The 17916-nt window shown below is 36.9% G+C and overlaps 1 protein-coding gene across 1 annotated transcript in view; it reads left to right on the top strand.

Annotated features, from left to right (window-relative positions):
* Nucleotides 1-16452, top strand: part of LOC148013962 (agamous-like MADS-box protein AGL11) — a 177298-nt gene extending 160846 nt beyond the window's left edge. Inside the window, exons 4-8 of the mRNA XM_087666500.1 lie at nt 15557-15618; nt 15717-15816; nt 15899-15940; nt 16134-16175; nt 16324-16452. Coding sequence (XP_087522626.1) covers nt 15557-15618; nt 15717-15816; nt 15899-15940; nt 16134-16175; nt 16324-16452 — 375 coding nt within the window. The remainder of the gene's footprint in view (nt 1-15556; nt 15619-15716; nt 15817-15898; nt 15941-16133; nt 16176-16323) is intronic.
* Nucleotides 16453-17916: the final 1464 nt, after the last annotated feature.

Genomic DNA, 17916 nt, shown 5'->3' with positions numbered 1-17916 from the left:
AGCCGATGCATGTACAGGTGCTGCACATGGAGTACCTGCAATTGGAGTTTGGACATTTGGTGTTTGGGAAGCAGTGCGAGGCAAAGATGTTAGAGGCGTTCTAGACATGATGCTAAACACCTCATCTACTATGGGAGAGCGGCCAAGGTGTCTAGTCATCTCTCCCATAAAGTCTTCCTTACTAGGAAAACCTCCAAAAAATGCATTGATCCCTCTACTGAACAAGCCCAATTTATCTTTCATGCGATCCAAATCCGGGTCATTGCTAGATGAACCAGGATGCGATATCTACAAAAAAAACATAAGAAAAAGACAAATTCGTACAATTCTAGAAGTAAAAAGTTGTTTTTTATCAGAGCTGGTTGGCGCTTGTATAATCGCGTCTAAAATGTAGGATAGATGCGCTCTCAGACGCATCCCTGAAGTCAACCCTCTGGTTAGAAAGCATGTATATCTGCATCTGAGATGCAGCATAGACGCGCTATCAGATGCAATTCTAGAGTCAATGCTTCTTTGTACGCGTGTATCCTCGTGTGTGAGATTTTGGGCAAGGTGTGCGTATTCCCGCGTCTCACATGCAGGATACACGCACCTAGAGATGCGACTCTGAAGTCAAAGCTTCTTCTGTGCAGAGCGCATATATTCTCGCATCTGATGTAGAATACACGCGCTATGAGACGCGGCCGCAGACGCAATGACAGCAAACATAGCTTCGCATACATCCCTGTGTCTGTACTGAAATGTAGATGCGCTGGCAAACGCGCTTAGTTGGCTGATTTCAGTCCGACGACCGCCATTCATGATTTATTTGTGCTATAAAAAATGCAATCATAGATCCTAATACATAGAGAGAGAGAGAGAGAGAGAGAGAGAGAGAGAGAGAGAGAGAACTCACCTTGGGTGTTTGGTGTGGTCGGTGGTGGCGCTTTTTCCTTCTTCTTTCTCTCCTTGGTGAGTTACTCTCTTGATCCTTGCTTGTTGCTTGTTGTCTTCTCCCTTTGCTTCTTGTTCTCCTCTCTTTTGTTCTCTCTTTCTTCCTCTCCTTGGCTTTCCTTTTTTCCCTCTTGTCTCTTTGAAGTGAAAGAAGAGGCGAGTCATGAGGAGGTAAGGCATGAAGAGATTGCATGAGCTAAACTCGAGCTTCAAAACGCGCAAAAAACGCAGGAAAGGAAAGACAGTTTGAAAAGAAACGATTCAAGTGTCTTTTGAATTTTGACATTTGCGTCTATTTTCGCATGCATATGCGCGTCTACATTTACGTAAACGCGCGTATAGACGCGAAGTTAGACACACAAATAGACGCAGATTTAGACGCGTAGATAAACGCAGATATAGACGTACATTTAGCTTTTATCATGATTTTTTGTTCTTAAGATAAGTTTTGATAGTAAGTTCTCATCATAAGTTTTTATATATTTATGATAAGTTTTGTGTATTTAAAATTGAGATCTCAGAATAAATAATATACCAGCTTGAAGTTTTTATGTAAACATATGAATGACAAATATTTTGATGTCATAAATTAGGTTTAATCACGTCGTCTTCATCATCTAGTGCGGTGCATACTGATGAGTCAATGAGCATATCCTCGAGTGAGGATGAAACATTACGTCTTCATAATCAAGATGCATGGCTACGACGAAAAATTAAATATATGTGTGATCGTTGTCGAGGGTGTATTTTTTGAGCACGTCGAGTTGCAATGTCACACCTCAGCATGTATGGAGAATGGGACCGAGAAAAATCACCGGTATTCATTGTTTTTTTTTAACACTAAGATTGCTAGTCTATGTTACTCAATATATATCAATGCACATGAAACTCTCTTTTTTGGTTGAGTAGGATGCGGTGCCACATCCTCAGATGCTCCCTCTCGGGCGTCGAGAGGCTGTAAAACGTCGACGTGAGGAGGTAGAGTTTTCAAGAAGAGTGGAGATTGAGTACGTACTCCGTTATGCGTCCCTCGAGATACTTAGCTTGTAAACAATTTATGGATGGAGTAATGTCAGTTTGAATGCGTTATTGAAGTAGCTATCAATTCAGTTTGGCTTATGAATCACAATATTAATTGTTCTATTTTGAAATCAGACACAAATATATGTTGGTGATTTTTTAACTCACTTTTAAAACTATATGTAGGTTATTATCACAAATGCTTCCAAAAGAAAACAATTTGCCAACTAAGAGAGAGCAAGACATTACTTGACATCTCTGGGAGGTCTCAATTATGTCAAGATCCATGCATGTGTCAATGATTGTGTCTTATTTCATGGGATTCATGAGTTCGCATGAGAGTGTCTTGTTTGTGGAGAATCAAGATACGAAGTGGAAATGAAGTCAATGGATATGTCTCGTAAGGTGTTGCGATATTTTTTTATTGTTTCACGTATTCAATTTATATTCAAGTGTAAGTCTATTGGAAAGCTCATGTCATGGCATGCTAGTCATCGTTCAAGTGATGGAAAATGGAGAATCCATACAGACACACTGGCATGGCAAGATATAGATAATTTGTGGCCCGTTTTCAAAGAAGAGCCACGAAATTTGAGATTTGGTTTAGATATGGATGGAATCAATCCATTTGGCATCAAAAGCACATCATACAGTGTATGGCCAGTGGTATTAGTGAACTATAATATTCCTCCATCCATGGCAATTAAAAAGGGACATGTAATGTTGTCCCTTCTGATTCCTGGAAAGCACAAGGTAAAAAACATGGACATTTCTTAGAGACTTTGATTGAAGAGTTAGAAATGTTATGGGAAGGTATTGAGGTGCAAGATACTAGAGATTTCACGTTGAAGGCCATGTTATTATGGATCATGCATGACTTTTCAGGATATGGAGAGTGTTCAGGTATATGTATATAACTCTATATTTGAAATTCAAGACTTGCATGAATTGCATTTTATTAATTCACTTATTTTTTCAGGTTTAATCACATCACGATATCATGCATGTCCTATTTGCGGTCCCTCTCTAGTTTCCTCTAGGTCAGTACGTTTAAAGAAGGTTATCTATGACAATCATCATCGATTTCTTGCTATTGACCATTCCAAATATGCTGTCCCTACTAATGGAATGACTCCACAATCTCTAACCATTCGACATTGAAAGGAGAGATGGATTAATGCCGACAGCCACCCTCCACTCGGCATGAGTCGGTAAGAAGTGCATTTCTCTCAATTGACTTTAAAGTATTTAGCATGATGAATTGTTTACATAATATATTGTTTGTTTATTAGGTTCTCTATATTTTTTTGTCTTTGGTATTGAATTGAACTCAAGATCAATCACCAGTTGGATCCTATGCACATATTCAAAAATGTTGTATCTACATTATGGGATCACTTGATAGGGGCTCGTGATTCAGTCAATGTAAGGGAGGATTTATGTAACATTGGTCGTATGAGACGAGCCTGGCCACGCATTGGCCAAGAGGAAAGATTGAGCTATACCATGCACCTTGGATGTTGTCTGGTGCACAGATCGGATGCCATCAGTGCGCGTAGTGAGCATCAGAAGGTTCCCAAGGACAAAATAACTCTACTTTTTGCACAGAAATCAATGTAGAAAGCTTGCACGACATGAACAAGAGACCAATTGGGTGCAATCATCCCCCATGCCTTGTGTGAGCGCTCCACAAAGCATGTATTTCATATATTAATCATCTTTAAGCTCAAATAATAGCCAAAATTACAAAATAGTATGTTTTAGCTTTTAAGTTTGCTTTTGTGCAAAAGAGAATTAAAGCTAATGGGCGTCCAAGAAGCTAGGCGTACCCAAATACAATGTCTAATACAAATATCTAAATCGTGCGTCCATACGTATACAAAAATAATAAATAAATATCAAGCGCTTTGATAAATAAGCACGATAAAATATAGATGCCATGCCTAAGGTATATGCTTATCAAAATATTAATGATAACTTGAATACATACTATCCTCCAATGCTTTCCACTGCTACCGCTGCTATCTCTATACATCAATTGAAGCATTCATAATCGTTAGTAAAATAATACAATTAAATCGATAAAAGTAAATATCTAGCAGTCTTTAGCTATATAAATAAATTGGTTAGAAATCAATCCTAACCTTAATTTATCACGTGTACGCACTTTGAACTCATAAACGTTTATTAATTTAAATATGTATTTTGCGGAATCACCCGTTATGGAATCACCTATGTACACATAAAATTAACAAAAGGCTCGAAAAGCATAGACGTCCTCGTCAACTTCTCGCACAAAGAATCCACTTTGTGTACAAGCCGCATTAATAAAATCTTACAGAATCCACTGTAAAATCTTACGGAATCCACCGTGGCACAGAATCCATCGTGTAATATGCCTCCTGGCATCATACCCTCGGGGTGGGATAGCAATTGTCCACAATTGCTATTAGCTCAATGTGGAGCTAATAGAGTGGGGGAAGCATTTAAGTCTCTAGTGTGCATCCATTGGGCCTCTTCAACATGATGGTTTTTAAACTTGACTAAATATCTAGAATATCTATGGCCAGTTCTAGTGGTCATAAATTCAGGATCTATAATAGTTTCAGGCTCAAGGATTTTAGTCTTATCATTTGACAAAGGTGGGTTTTCATAGACAGGGTGTACAGGTAATTGACCTCTAAATGGTCGTAATAAACTGATATGAAAGGTGTTGTGGATTTTTCAATGTTGTGGTTATTTTAGTTTAAATGTAGTGTCATTTATTTTGTGTATGATCTTGAATGGTCTATAGAATCTAGGTGCTAATTTCACAATTGGGTGTTTATCTATACTTTGTAATCTACATTTTTCTATTCGTAACCAAACATAATCATCAACTTTAAAACTCATAGGTTGTCTTTTCTTATTTTCTTGTTTTGTATATGATTGCTGGACTTTGGCAATCGTATCTTTAACTTCATAAAAAATAGTGGTATGCATGTTAGCAATATCATCAGCAGTCTGAATTTTGTTTGATAATGATGCAACAGGTGTAGGCAATCTATATCCATAAATAACTTCAAATGGTGCTTTCTTTGTAGTTGTATGTGGTGTATTGTTATATGCAAACTGAAGTAAATGTAGATGTGTATCTCATGTGTGTGGTTTTGAAATAGTGTAAGTACGCAAAAGATCTAAAATAGTAATGTTGGTAGCTTTTGTTGGATTGTTTATTTCAGGATGAAATGCAGATGAAAAATCGATATTTGTTCCTAAGTTAGCAAACAAAGTAATCTAAAAATTATTACAGAATCTAGAATCACGATAAAAAAGAATAACTTTTGGTAAACCATGATTAGTGAAAACAGTTTTCAAAAATAATTGAGCAGCTTGAGATGCAGTTAAAGTTTTCTTGCATGGAATAAGATATGCTTATTTGCTAAACCTGTCTACAACAGTCCAAATCATATCATGGTTAGCTTTAGTGTTAGGTAAACCAGTAATAAAATCCATTGAAACCTGTTCCCATGGTCGTGATGGAATAGATAATGACATTTATAAACCATATTGTTTACCATGGTGTCTTTTAACTCGTTGACAAACTAAACATTCAGATACAAAGTTAGATACATCAGTGTCCATATGTAGCCAATAAAAATCTTCAGTTAATGTATGCAAAGTAGATATAATACCTCTATAACCTTGATATGGAGGACAATAATTTCATTCAAAACAAATAATCGAAATGGAACTATTACACACAATCTTTTTTCATAAAACATGAATCCATTATTGTAAGACAGTGAATCAATAAGAATCCAATTATTTGTAACTAATTTATTCCAATCAGTTTGAAAATTAAGATCTTGATGATAAGTATCTTTCATAGAGATAAGGGAATCAAATGATATCACAGAAATATTATGAATTGTCGGTCTTCTACTCAAAGCGTTAGCTACAACATTCTCTTTTATTGGTTGATATTGTATAAGGGGATGAAAACTTTGAATGAAAGCTACCCATTTGATGTGTCGGTCAGATATTTGGGGTTGACTAAGGAGATGTCTAATGCTTTGTTGGTCAGTTTTGATCATAAATTCAGATCCCATTAAATAATGTTTTCATTGACGTAAAGCTTGTACTACAGCTAGCAATTCTTTATCATATATAGAATATTTAAATTCAGATGGTTTGAGTTTATAACTAGAGTAGGCTATGGATGATTATCTTGCATAAGGATGGCTCCTATTCCAAATCCACTAGCATTAGTAACTACTAAAAAGAATGGTCTATTGAAATCAGGTAGTTGTAATACAAGAGCATGGGTTAATGCATGTTTCAATAAATCAAATGACTTTTGTTGATTGTCAGACCAGTTATACACAATATCATTCTTTAAAAGTTTTTTCAAAGGTAATGCAAGTAATGAAAAATTTCTCACAAACTTTTTGTAAAAACTAGCAAGACCTAGAAAAGAATATAACTCATGCACATTTTTGGATATGGGCCAATTTAAAATTGCTTCTATCTTTTTAGAGTCGACTTTAATACCTTCTAATGAAACAATATGTCCTAGATATTCAATTTCTGTTTGAAAGAATTCACTCTTTTTTGGATTAGCATATCATTGTTGTCTTTTAACAACTTGAAAACTAAAGACAAATGTTCATAATGCTCATTCTCATTTTTACTGAATAACAATATATCATCAAAGAATACTATGACACAATGCTGACCGAAAGGCATAACTAAAAATTCATACTGTCTAAATTGTGTTCTAAATGCAGTTTTGAATATATCAGATTTATCCAATCTTAGTTGATGATAACCAGATTTAAGATCTATCTTACTGAATATGCAAAACCTTGTAACTTATCCATAAGATCATCTATCCTAGGAATTGGATATCTATTCTTAACAGTAATTTTATTTAGGACACGATAATCAATGCACATGCGATAAGTATTATTTTTTTTCTTTACTAATAAAACATGTGCACTAAATGGAGAACTACTAGGTCTAATTAGTCCTCTGTTAAACAATTCTTCTGTTTGATTTTGAATTTCTTTCTGTTCAATTTAGTTATGTCTATATGGTGTTTTACATGGTGGTTGTGTTCCAGAAATTAAATCTATTTTGTGATCTTCAGGACATTAAGGTGGTAGTCCCGGTGGTAAATCAAGAGCAAAACAATCTTGAAATTGGGCAAGGAATTGTGTATGCCTAGGATGCATTTGTTTTTCTTTAACTTGAAGTTCATTCATCCATATTAAATAAGATTTGCTACTTTTACGTAATGTACATTTAGCATGAGAATGAGTAAGCAGTGGAAAATTATTAGAAGCGTGCATACCATGCAATGTGATTTATTTTTCTTGAAAATAAATTTCAATTGAATGCGTAGAATAATCTATGTCAGGATTATATTGATGACGCCAAGGCATTCCTAAGATAATGTCACTAGATTGCAAAGGTACAACTAGGAAATTTTTTCATTTAGTAATTCACCAATTTTAATTTCTAAATTATGTACCTCTTGTGTTCCATTATATCTTATGCGTAGGAATGCAACTTTAATGCGATAATGTGTAGAAACAGTTTGTAAATTCAATTCTTTCACTAACTTTGCAGAAATAAAGTCATGTCTGCTATCATCATCATGTAAAATAGTCTTTTATTTGCCATGCACAAAACATTTCATTGTTAACAAAGAATGGGGAGTTGGTATGCTTGGCAAAGTATCTGAAGTAGTACCGATGTCGTCATCATCTTCCATAAAGTCAAGCATTTTCTCACATTCTTCTTCTTTCATTGCTCCAAGATAATTGATACGGACAGGTGGCTTTTTGGTTTGACAATTGACTGCTAGATGTCGAGGTTAATGGCATTTGTATCAAACTATGGGTTTAGCTTTAGATACATTATTGGTAATGGTAGGAAGTTTAGGAATGTTGGGATTTGGCTGTGAGGATGGCTTAGGATTTGGATTTATATTTGATGGCAAAGCAGGTGGTTGTGTCCAAGACTTATGGAATGAAGATGGTAAAAAACGACTTTGATTGAATCTTCAAAAATTTGAATTGAATTATTTAGGACCATAGTTACCATTTGTTTGAAATTGCTGTGGTCACTTGTCTTTTTCGCGAATCTTATCTTCACTGTCATGAGCCAAGGAAATTGCATCTTCAAGGGTTGTTGGCTTAAACATATTGACTTCAGCGTAGTAATGTCCAAGTAGACCAGACATAAACTTATGTTTGTGAGTCGCTTCAAGTACATCTTCGAACATTCGGAGTTGCAATAGGGCATTCCAAAAACGTTTAGTATATTGGGAAATAGGTTTGCGATCTCTTTGCTGTAGAAGATCCCATTGCTTGATGGCTTTTTCATGGAATTGAGGAGGAAGGAAATTTTGCAAAAACTTTTTTTGGAAACTCTTCCAAGTAGTGGGACAATCAATACTCTTGCGGACCACAGTCCACCATAAGGATGCTCGATCAACTAAATGGTTAGTGTCACATTTAATTTTCTCATTCTCAGCATATGTTTCTTCATGGAAGTAATTGTCAAATTGACTGATAAAAGCAAGTACAGTCTTTCCATCTCGTGATTCATTGAAAGTACGAAATTTGAAGTTTCTTTTACTTATCTTTGTTTCTTTGCAGATGGATTGGGCTTTAAGCGTCGCATCAATGGTACGTCGTATAAGATCTTCGGGTTGCGGTCCATCTTGGTCGGTGGTAGATCGTTGCAAATTGGCCAATTGAACTTACAAAGCTTTTCAGGCTCCTTGTTATTCATTGAGCTCCATCATAATCAAATCCAAATTTTGCTCCATCATTGGTTTGGGTGAATCACCTTCAGCCATAAAATCGTCCATGTGTTGTTCAGTCATCTTGTAAAATCTAAAAGACCTCACACCCTCGAAAAATTGATTAGCAGGATGAGCGTAGCTCAAAGGCGGGTATACAAGACATGTAAATTTTATTTGGCTTTTATAGTCTGTCTTTTTGCGATTGCGGTATTCGTTGTCTTCGTAGAAACTGTGTATGAACTGCATATGATCTTCTGTATTTGTTGAAACTGGTTCAACAAGTCTGCAGGTGTGAACAGAGTCTACCAGAGAGCAATAGACTAGTTCATAGGCTTCAAGATATGAACTGTCCCTTTGAGAGTGGTTGGAGTGAGTCTTTAATGACTTCTGTGAGTTACAGAATTTAGTAGGCTCACTACAACAAGCAGTAGTTATAGACGCGCTTGGTACACGCGCATAGTCAGGCATGTTTAAGTGTGCATATATAAGCGTGCCTATAAGTGCGTGTATATAGACGCAATTCGTGCTCTATATACACGCGCTTTCAGATGCGTGTACAGACGCACACTAAAATTTTAAAAAATATTGGTGGTGTGTCATTGTTTTCAAAGTAGTCCTGTCTTGCATTTCTTTTGGGTTTTTTTTTACAGACGCACGACACAGAGAGGAGAAAGAAAGAGGCAAAGAAGAAAGGGTAAAGAGAGGAGGAAGCAAGAGGCAAAGAGAAAGGAGAGGGAGGAGAAGGAGTTTGTAGCCCTGTTGCCGCCCATCACAATAGCGATTCAAGGTGAGTCCTTCTTGTCTCTCTCACTCTCACTAACTCTCTCTCTCCCTCTCCCTCCCTTCCTCTCTCTCTCTTTGTCTCTCTATCTTTGCTTTGAGTTGTATTTTTCTACCTTCTTAGCTTTTGGTATGTTTGTTGCGACGAGGAGAACAGCCAAAGAGCAAGGAGATGGAGGAGAAGGAGTTTGTAGTTGTGCTATTGCCCATCACAATAAATATTCAAGGTGAGTCCTCTTTTCTCTCTCTCTCTCTCTCTCTCTCTCTCTCTCTCTCTGTTTACTCTGAGTTGTATTTTGGTTCCTTCTTAGCTTTGGGTATGTTAGTTGTTGCTTGCTTTTCCTAGTTTTATTTTGTGCTTCACTTCTAATTCGCGTCTACAAGCGCGTTTGATATACAGAGTAGACGCACTCGTAGACTCGCAAGTGTTGAAGATTCATAAAACCTCTTAGGTTTTTTTGAGTTTTGTGGAGTTGGCACGTGTAAGAGCACGTCTGATCCATAGAGTAGACGTACCTATAGTAGACGCACTCGCGTTAAACAACCACACCTCCTCTGAGGTTTTTTTTGAGTTTTGTGGACCTAGCGCGTGTAGGAGCGCGTCTAGCGTGCAGTGTACACACGCTGATAGACGCACAACTTTATTGTGCAAAATATGCAAAAAGAATGTGAGAGAGAGAAAGAGAGAGAGAGAGAGAGAGATAGAAACATATAGAGAGACAAACAAATAGACATGTAGATAGAAATACTCACTACAATGCAATGGCACCTTAAGTGTAACGGATCCTAGCTTATAAAATCACTTTTTTTTTGCTATATTAGCTATCTTGTAAAATTACTTATCTCTCATACTGGTACTACACATTCTTTGCAATGGACTTTTACGAGAAGGGGCTCATCATAGATAAGGTATGTTTTGTTATTGCATGAGAAGTATAGCTAATATTCTTGAGTAATGTTCTTATGTTTTTCCCAAACACATAAAATTTGATGGGGGGAGAAAAAAAAGATAGAGCATGTGGTTTTTTTTTCACACACTGTTTTGCGCGTCTATATTTGCATCTAATTTACAGGTGAAATTACATCTATGTGCGCATGTATATGCGCATCTATAAGTGCATCTATATGAGTATCTATATTCGGGTGTATATGTGCGTCTATATGCGCGCTTATAGAGCGAAATTTTAGACGCGCTAGTAGATGCGGTAATAAACGTGCCTGATATTTTTAAACACAATTCAAACATTGCATCTACAAGCGCGTCTATGGAGCCTTTTTGTTGTAGTGACTTGGAGAACCTAGAGGATTTATGAGCTTTAGGCTTCTTGATCCAACGTGGATTTTTAGGACATGAATATATCCTCGGCCGTTTTGACGCCGCCCAGATGATGTCGTTGCCATCGTTCGTCAGTTTTCATGGATTAAGCTTTTTTTTATAAGCTTATTACTAAGCTTAATAAGCTTTAAGCTAAAGCTTTAAGACTTTGAGCTATGGAGTTTACTGTTAACTCACGACTTGATAAAGGAGATGTCCACGTGGTCCTCTATCTTCACAGGCCGGTCCTTCACGATCAGAGAGTGCAGAAGGGGATTCTTGACTGCTATGAACACACTAGTATCGATCGTTCGCGATGAAATTGACTGTAGAGCTCGTTCATTCCAAGAGCTCCGCCTTCGCGCAAGATGGTAAGCGATTGGAAGCTCTCGATCTTAGCTTCGCTCTGATACCACTGGTACACAGATCGGATGCTGTAAGCGCGCGTAGTGACGTCAGAAGATCCCCAAGAACAAAAGAACTTTACTTTTTGCACACAAATCAATGTAGAAAGCTTGCACCACATGAATAAGAGACCAATTGGGTGCAATCTCCCCCCATGTCTTGTGTGAGCGCTCCACAAAGCATGTATTTCATATATTAATCATCTTCAAGCTCAAATAATAGCCCAAATTACAAAATAGCATGCTTTAGCTTTTGAGTTTGCTTTTGTGTCAAATAGAATTAAAGCTAATGGGCGCCCAAGAATTCAGGCGTACCCAAATACAATGTCCAATACAAATATATAAATCGTGCGCCCATGCGTACACAAAAATAATAAATAAATATCAAGCGCTTTGATAAAATAAACGCAACAAAATGTAGGCGCCATACCTAAGGTATGTGCCCATCAAAATATTAACGATAACTTGAATACACGCTATCCTCCAATGCTTTCCACTGCCACCGCTGCTATCTCTACACATCAACTGAATTATTCACAATCATTAGTAAAATAATACAATTAAACCGACAAAAGTGAATACCTAGCGTCTTCAGCTACATAAATAAATTGGTTAGAAATCAATTCTAACCTTAATTTATCACAAGTGCGCTCTCTAAACTCATAAACATTTATTAATTTAAATATGTATTTTGCGGAATCACCCGCTATGAAATCACCCATGTACACATAAAATTAACAAAACGCCCGAAAAGGATAGGCATCCCCATCGACTTCTCGCACAAAGAATCCACTTTGTGTATGAGGCCCGTTTATAAAATCTTACGGAATCCACCGTAAAACCTCACGGAATCCACCGTGGCACGGAATCCACCATGTAATATGCCTACTGGCATCATTGTCAAAGAAAAAAGAACGAGGAAAAAATAGTAAAGGAACAAATATGTAGCTTTCGAATACCCACAGGATGTATGAGATGTCTTAAGGGAGCCTTCATAAAGAAAAACAAAAGAGGTGTGGAGCAACTATCTGGTTTGAAGTCCCACGATTGGCACAAAATGATTCAAGTAAGGGTATCTCTAACCATGAATATAGTAATTAGTGGAGTAACTATGTGTAAACTTTAGGGTATGATGACTTTTTCCTCAACTAATCATTTGATCTATGAATATTGTTTGCATTCAGTTCGTACTTCCTACTAGCATATCCCATTGTGTATCCAAAGATGGACGTGATATCATTTACAAGATGGGAGAGCTTGTGAGGTGTGTATATATTGTATTTTTTCATTATATATCTTTGAATTTCTACACAAAAATAAAAAATTGTCAAATACATCCTGAGAGATACGTGAGCTCGAAGAAAATTGATCCAAACACATTGCAAGATACTCGAGTATTATCTGTTGAGGTGGTTTGTTTGGTGGAGGAAATTTTTTCTCGATCCATTTTAACTACTCAATTACATTTACTCGTACATTTGATTGATGAGATAACACTTTGTGGGGCAGTTCATGCAAGGTGGATATTTTTTCTTGAGCACTTCATGAAAACCTTGAAATATTTTATGAGGCAAAAAGCACGGCCTGAGGGAAGCATGGCTGAGGGTTGGTTAGTGCAATCATCCCTTGTTTATATCTCTGAATATCTTGCTGAAGTGGACCCCTCTCAACCACGACTATGGAAAGATGATGAAGACTTGAGGATGATCTCTATAATACCTCAAAGAAAAGGAATGAGTAAAGTGCTAACGAAAGAAGAACTTCGTAAGTTAAATAGTTTTTGTGTGCTCAATAATGATGTAATGAGCAAATGAGTGACACTATATAATGAAGCAAGGGCAAGAAGAAAAAGCAAAACACAAGTATTTCGGACCAGATATGGACGTAATGTCTCATTTTCAGATCATCTAAATGAGCTCCCATGTCATATTGATATAGATTGGTTACATGAGGAAATTGAGAGAATGGAAAAAGAGGAGGAAATCAATATATCTCAAGAAGAGTGGGAATACGCACGAGGTTGCTTATCAAAGGTGAGACATACTATCAATTAATTTATTTCTATAAGTTATATTTTATATAAAAAATTGACATGTTTGATCTTTTATCTTTTACTACTAGTGCACATTATTCAATGCTATTTGGTGTGAGGGTAAACATATTCGAACTCAACGTAAAGATGAAAAGAGAAATACCCAAGATTGTGGTGTCCTTGCTCACTTCGAGGATACCAATGGTACCATGGAAGGTTAGTGTGGCTTGATCCAAGATATTCTGAAGCTTGACTTTAGACGATTCTTTATATATGTATTGGATGTGAAGTGGTTTAAAGAAGTAGTAACAAATGGTGAGCATTGCACAATCAGACGTCATCTAAGTGGTTTTGTAATCATTGACTTTACAAAATTTCACCAAAACAAGAATGATACATTAGTACTACCTCAACAATACGAGCAGGTATATATGCAAAAGCTAAATTTTTTATATGTATACATGTGATACATATACACAATATAATAAATATTTAAGTTTTTTTCTTTTCTTTTTCAAATACAGGTTGTGTATCATCCAATGGTAAACAATAACCGATGGTGGTATGTCATCCCTATATCTAATCGTTCAAAACCAATATATGGTAATATTACCGACATAGAGATAGTAGATGACAATCCAACAATTAATGATGTACATGATGACACCATAATGGATGATATACGTGACATAGTACAAGATAAACCTCGCGAGGATGTTCAAGGAAACACAGAAGAGGACAATAATGTGATTGATGACATTGATGAAGTTATTGAGCAATATAGCAACACATCTAACAGTGGGATAGACTTATTTGTTTCGTTACTCTTGGTAACATAGACCTAGAAGTAGATAGTTTAGCAAGGATTGATCTCATTGAAGATGAGATGGATCATTCACTATAACATACTTAATTTGCTTAATGATTCAATGTGTATTCTTAATTCTATGGAAAATATCATGCGTACTCAAGAATCAATAGTCAAGTTTAAAGCTAAATTGAATTTTTCATAATAAAAAGGAAGTATTTTTTATCATCTTCAAGTAGAGAAATTACGAGATACATGCAATGCTTGCTACTAATTGTATAATAAGATTTCTGTCGCTTGTCGCTAATTACTTATATCAGGCTTGTCAACTGGAGGAATTGCCATTCATTAGAGAGTAATGCAAAAATAATTATTAACTCTGGTTTTTTTATTATATTAAGTTTAATTTTAGGTGGTTAAATAATTACGCGTCTGAAGACGCGTCTATTTACGCAGATATATAGACACAAAATTCACGTCTATTTACACGCTCTTTTACACGCGCATATAGACGCAATGACAGACACACCCAACTTTGCACGTCTAACATGCGTATCTATGCCTCGTTTGTGTTGTGGTGAGACGCGCCTGTAAGATTTTCTCTCAATTTGAAAATCATATCTAAAAGTGCGTCTAAGAGGCCTTTTTGTTGTAGTATAAAGACTATGTTCAACAATAACAAGTCTAAACATATTGTAGTGCATTATTATTATGGTCGATATGAAGTAAAGAATGACACAATCATGATTGAACATTGTCCAAGTGATGAGATGATTGCAGATATATTCACTAAAGGACTCAATGAAGCACACTTCACTCTGTTGTTGTGCTTGGAACTTGGAGTTGTCTTAACTTCAATCTTTGGAAATTAATCTACTATGACGTTGTAGTGCCATTGTACATACTCCTTGTAGACACCACACTTCATATACGCACATACACCTCAGATCTCTTGGTCATCTTTGTACATACATTTTCAATTTCACTTCACATGCACAGATTCACTTTACATGCACAATAATCCTTCTTGATCATGTTTGTACATTTGTATACAGGAGCTCAAGTTTTTCTATTGTGTTTCCCAAGGGTTTTTTCATCTGCAGCTAGAGATCTTTGTTTGAGTGAGGGTGTTGGAGCTATATATAGCTCACCCTATTTAGACTAGGTCTCACCTATATATATGTAGATGTTGATCAATATAATGTAGTCTTTGGGAGTGTATATGGTGTGTCTCTTCTCTTCCTATCGTGTCTCTACATATGTTCTCTCTCTACATCTCAACATCATATCTTCTCTCTCTACATCTCAACATATAAGTATGGCGCTTGTGTCTACATGTTTGTTACAAAAAGACAACAAAGTTAAGCTAAATTCAAAACCAACACGTTTGACAAGTCCATTATATTTTAATTTACTACTTAAAGAAAGCTGTTATATTACTTTTAGAAGATACCTCTCATTCCTGCAGTTTTGGAAAGAAGAAGTTGCAAGATATAATCATGAATTCAAAACCATGCAGCATGGTCTCAGGTATGGCAAAAATTTAATTGTGTTATAGTCCTTCGTAGGGAATATACATCCAATAATACTAACAAGAGTAGTGTCTTGTTGGTGTTTGGGTGTTCCAGGCACTTGATGGGGGAAGATCTTGAAAGCTTGCAGTTAAAACAGATACAGGCACTAGAAAGCCAGCTTAGAGAGTCCATAGATCATGTGAGATCAAGACAGGTAAACACCACCATGGTTCAATGCTCTTTGCATCAACCACCTCACACTAAGACAATTGTCTCTCAATTATATGTTGAGCCAGACCAAATTCTTGATGGAACAAATACAGGAGCTTAAAGAGCAGGTATGCAGAAAATACTTGTTTTCACGGGTCCAATTTTGCATATCTATATAAAAGTGTGCTGCTCGTACAATGTCATTACGCCATGCATAGACATGTAGATAGATGGAAGAGTTGTGCGCCTGCACATAGACGTAAATTATATATGGATTACATTCCGGTGTACATAACGTGACTTGTATCATTTGTTGATCAGGACCAATCGCTGGTACAAGAGAACGACATGCTCAAAGCTAAAGTAATGAATTAATTGATCACCTGGAATACTCTGGATGGCCATACTTTGGGCAGCAGTTAGAAGGATTGTCATAATATACGTCTGTCTGAGGATTGTCATAATAACGTTTGTCTCGGTAGGTGTATAATATTGTTGTTGGTGAGTGCAGCTGTTGTCGATACAGAACGAGCCAAGGTCATCTTTGACGTTAAGCATGATCTGCTGTGAAGATTCGAATCCGAAAGGAGGAACAGCATTAATAAGAGACACCTGCTTAACCCGTCGTCTCCTTAATTGATTTCGAGGGGGCGGGGGGGGGGGGAGGAGATCGGCACAGGTTCTCTCACAGGCGACTGGAACACGCGGAGGCGCGAATGCAATATAGCCGTATTATCAAAATCTGTTTACAGGCGGCGCCGTTCGGGCTGCCAAATGTCGCATCAATATTTGTCTATTTTAAAATTTGTAAATTCAATATTACTATAAAATATCAGAGACGAATAAAATTCATCGCGGCTTCTGAGCAGGAGCACCATTGACAATTCGAACTAGGCCAAGGCGTTTGTAGGACACTTCAAAAGCATGGTATTGGAGCAGGGTTTTTAACCAGCGCTTTTTCAAGATTCTATCGTGAATGATAGTCGCGCTGCCCCTGATTATGGTGACGATGTTCTTTCCAATCGTTTGGTTAGACTCGATGCTGAGATTTCTATTATTGTTTGTACTGCTACCATCTCTTATGATGCTTCCCCAGCTATGAGATTTCATGAAGTTACAAATCATGTTGACGGAGATGTTGTTGATGCCATATTTGCCCGTGATCCGCATGCTGTAGATCCTTGTGTTGGCCCCCCTTGTGTGATCATGATGACATTGACCATGGCCGCGGCAATGCTTATGGTAAACTCTTTGCGTCCGATGCTCATGAGGATGCTCTTGCTACCACAAATAATCGTCGTGATGCTGAGTACGTTCAAACTCTTTTGAATGGGGGAGCGCTTGATTCTGACGCAGCCAGTGGTTGTTATTTCATCAATTTGTCCGTATTCTAGTTCATTTCAATTATATAAATATGTGGCTGCTTGTGCTTATCAACAAAAAGAGGTAACTGTCAATCATACAACCAATATCACGCCTACCGTATAGTATGTACCAATTTGTAGTTCCTTCCTTCTAAACCAAGACAATAGCCTTTATAGTTTCTGTTGCCTTGTAATTCATAACGCGACCATAACCACGTGTGTCTTTCAACAGAAAGAGCCTACGAAAGCAACCATTGCTACAGCAATACAAGAGGTCGCTCCTCTTATATGGCAAATTTTAGAGGGTACAACCCGGCAAGGCAATAATTTCGAAGGGTTTAGTCCCCTTTTTGGAGGGTTCAATATGATTTACAACAAGTTTGGCATAACAACACATTGATCCTATTACGAGGTCATCATATCACAATTAGGTCTCCTTTTGGATTCTAATGGTATAGATCTTAAGGCTTTTCTACGTTTGGAAAAAAGAAAGCAACATCAATATGATCATATTTCAACAGTCACGGACTTTCTTAGTGTGATTCCTATTTAAAGTTATTGTCAAACTCTATAGAAATTCTCTTCTATATCAATGTTATAAAACTTCTTCCCTTCAAGTTGAGGGGGGAGCATTGGATGCAGCCGAACTAGGACAGGTTCAAGTGAAGAGCTTTATGATTGGAGTCTCTTGGAATGTCAAAAGTGTAGGTTATGAGTCACAAGCGGAAGCTAAAGTGAAG

Source organism: Lygodium microphyllum, chromosome 25, assembly GCF_053477565.2.
Source record: "Lygodium microphyllum isolate KBCC chromosome 25, Lygodium_microphyllum_v1.1.10, whole genome shotgun sequence".
NCBI lineage: Eukaryota > Viridiplantae > Streptophyta > Polypodiopsida > Schizaeales > Lygodiaceae > Lygodium > Lygodium microphyllum.
The sequence above is the reverse complement of the archived record's forward strand: the minus strand, read 5'-3'. Positions and strand labels throughout refer to the sequence as shown.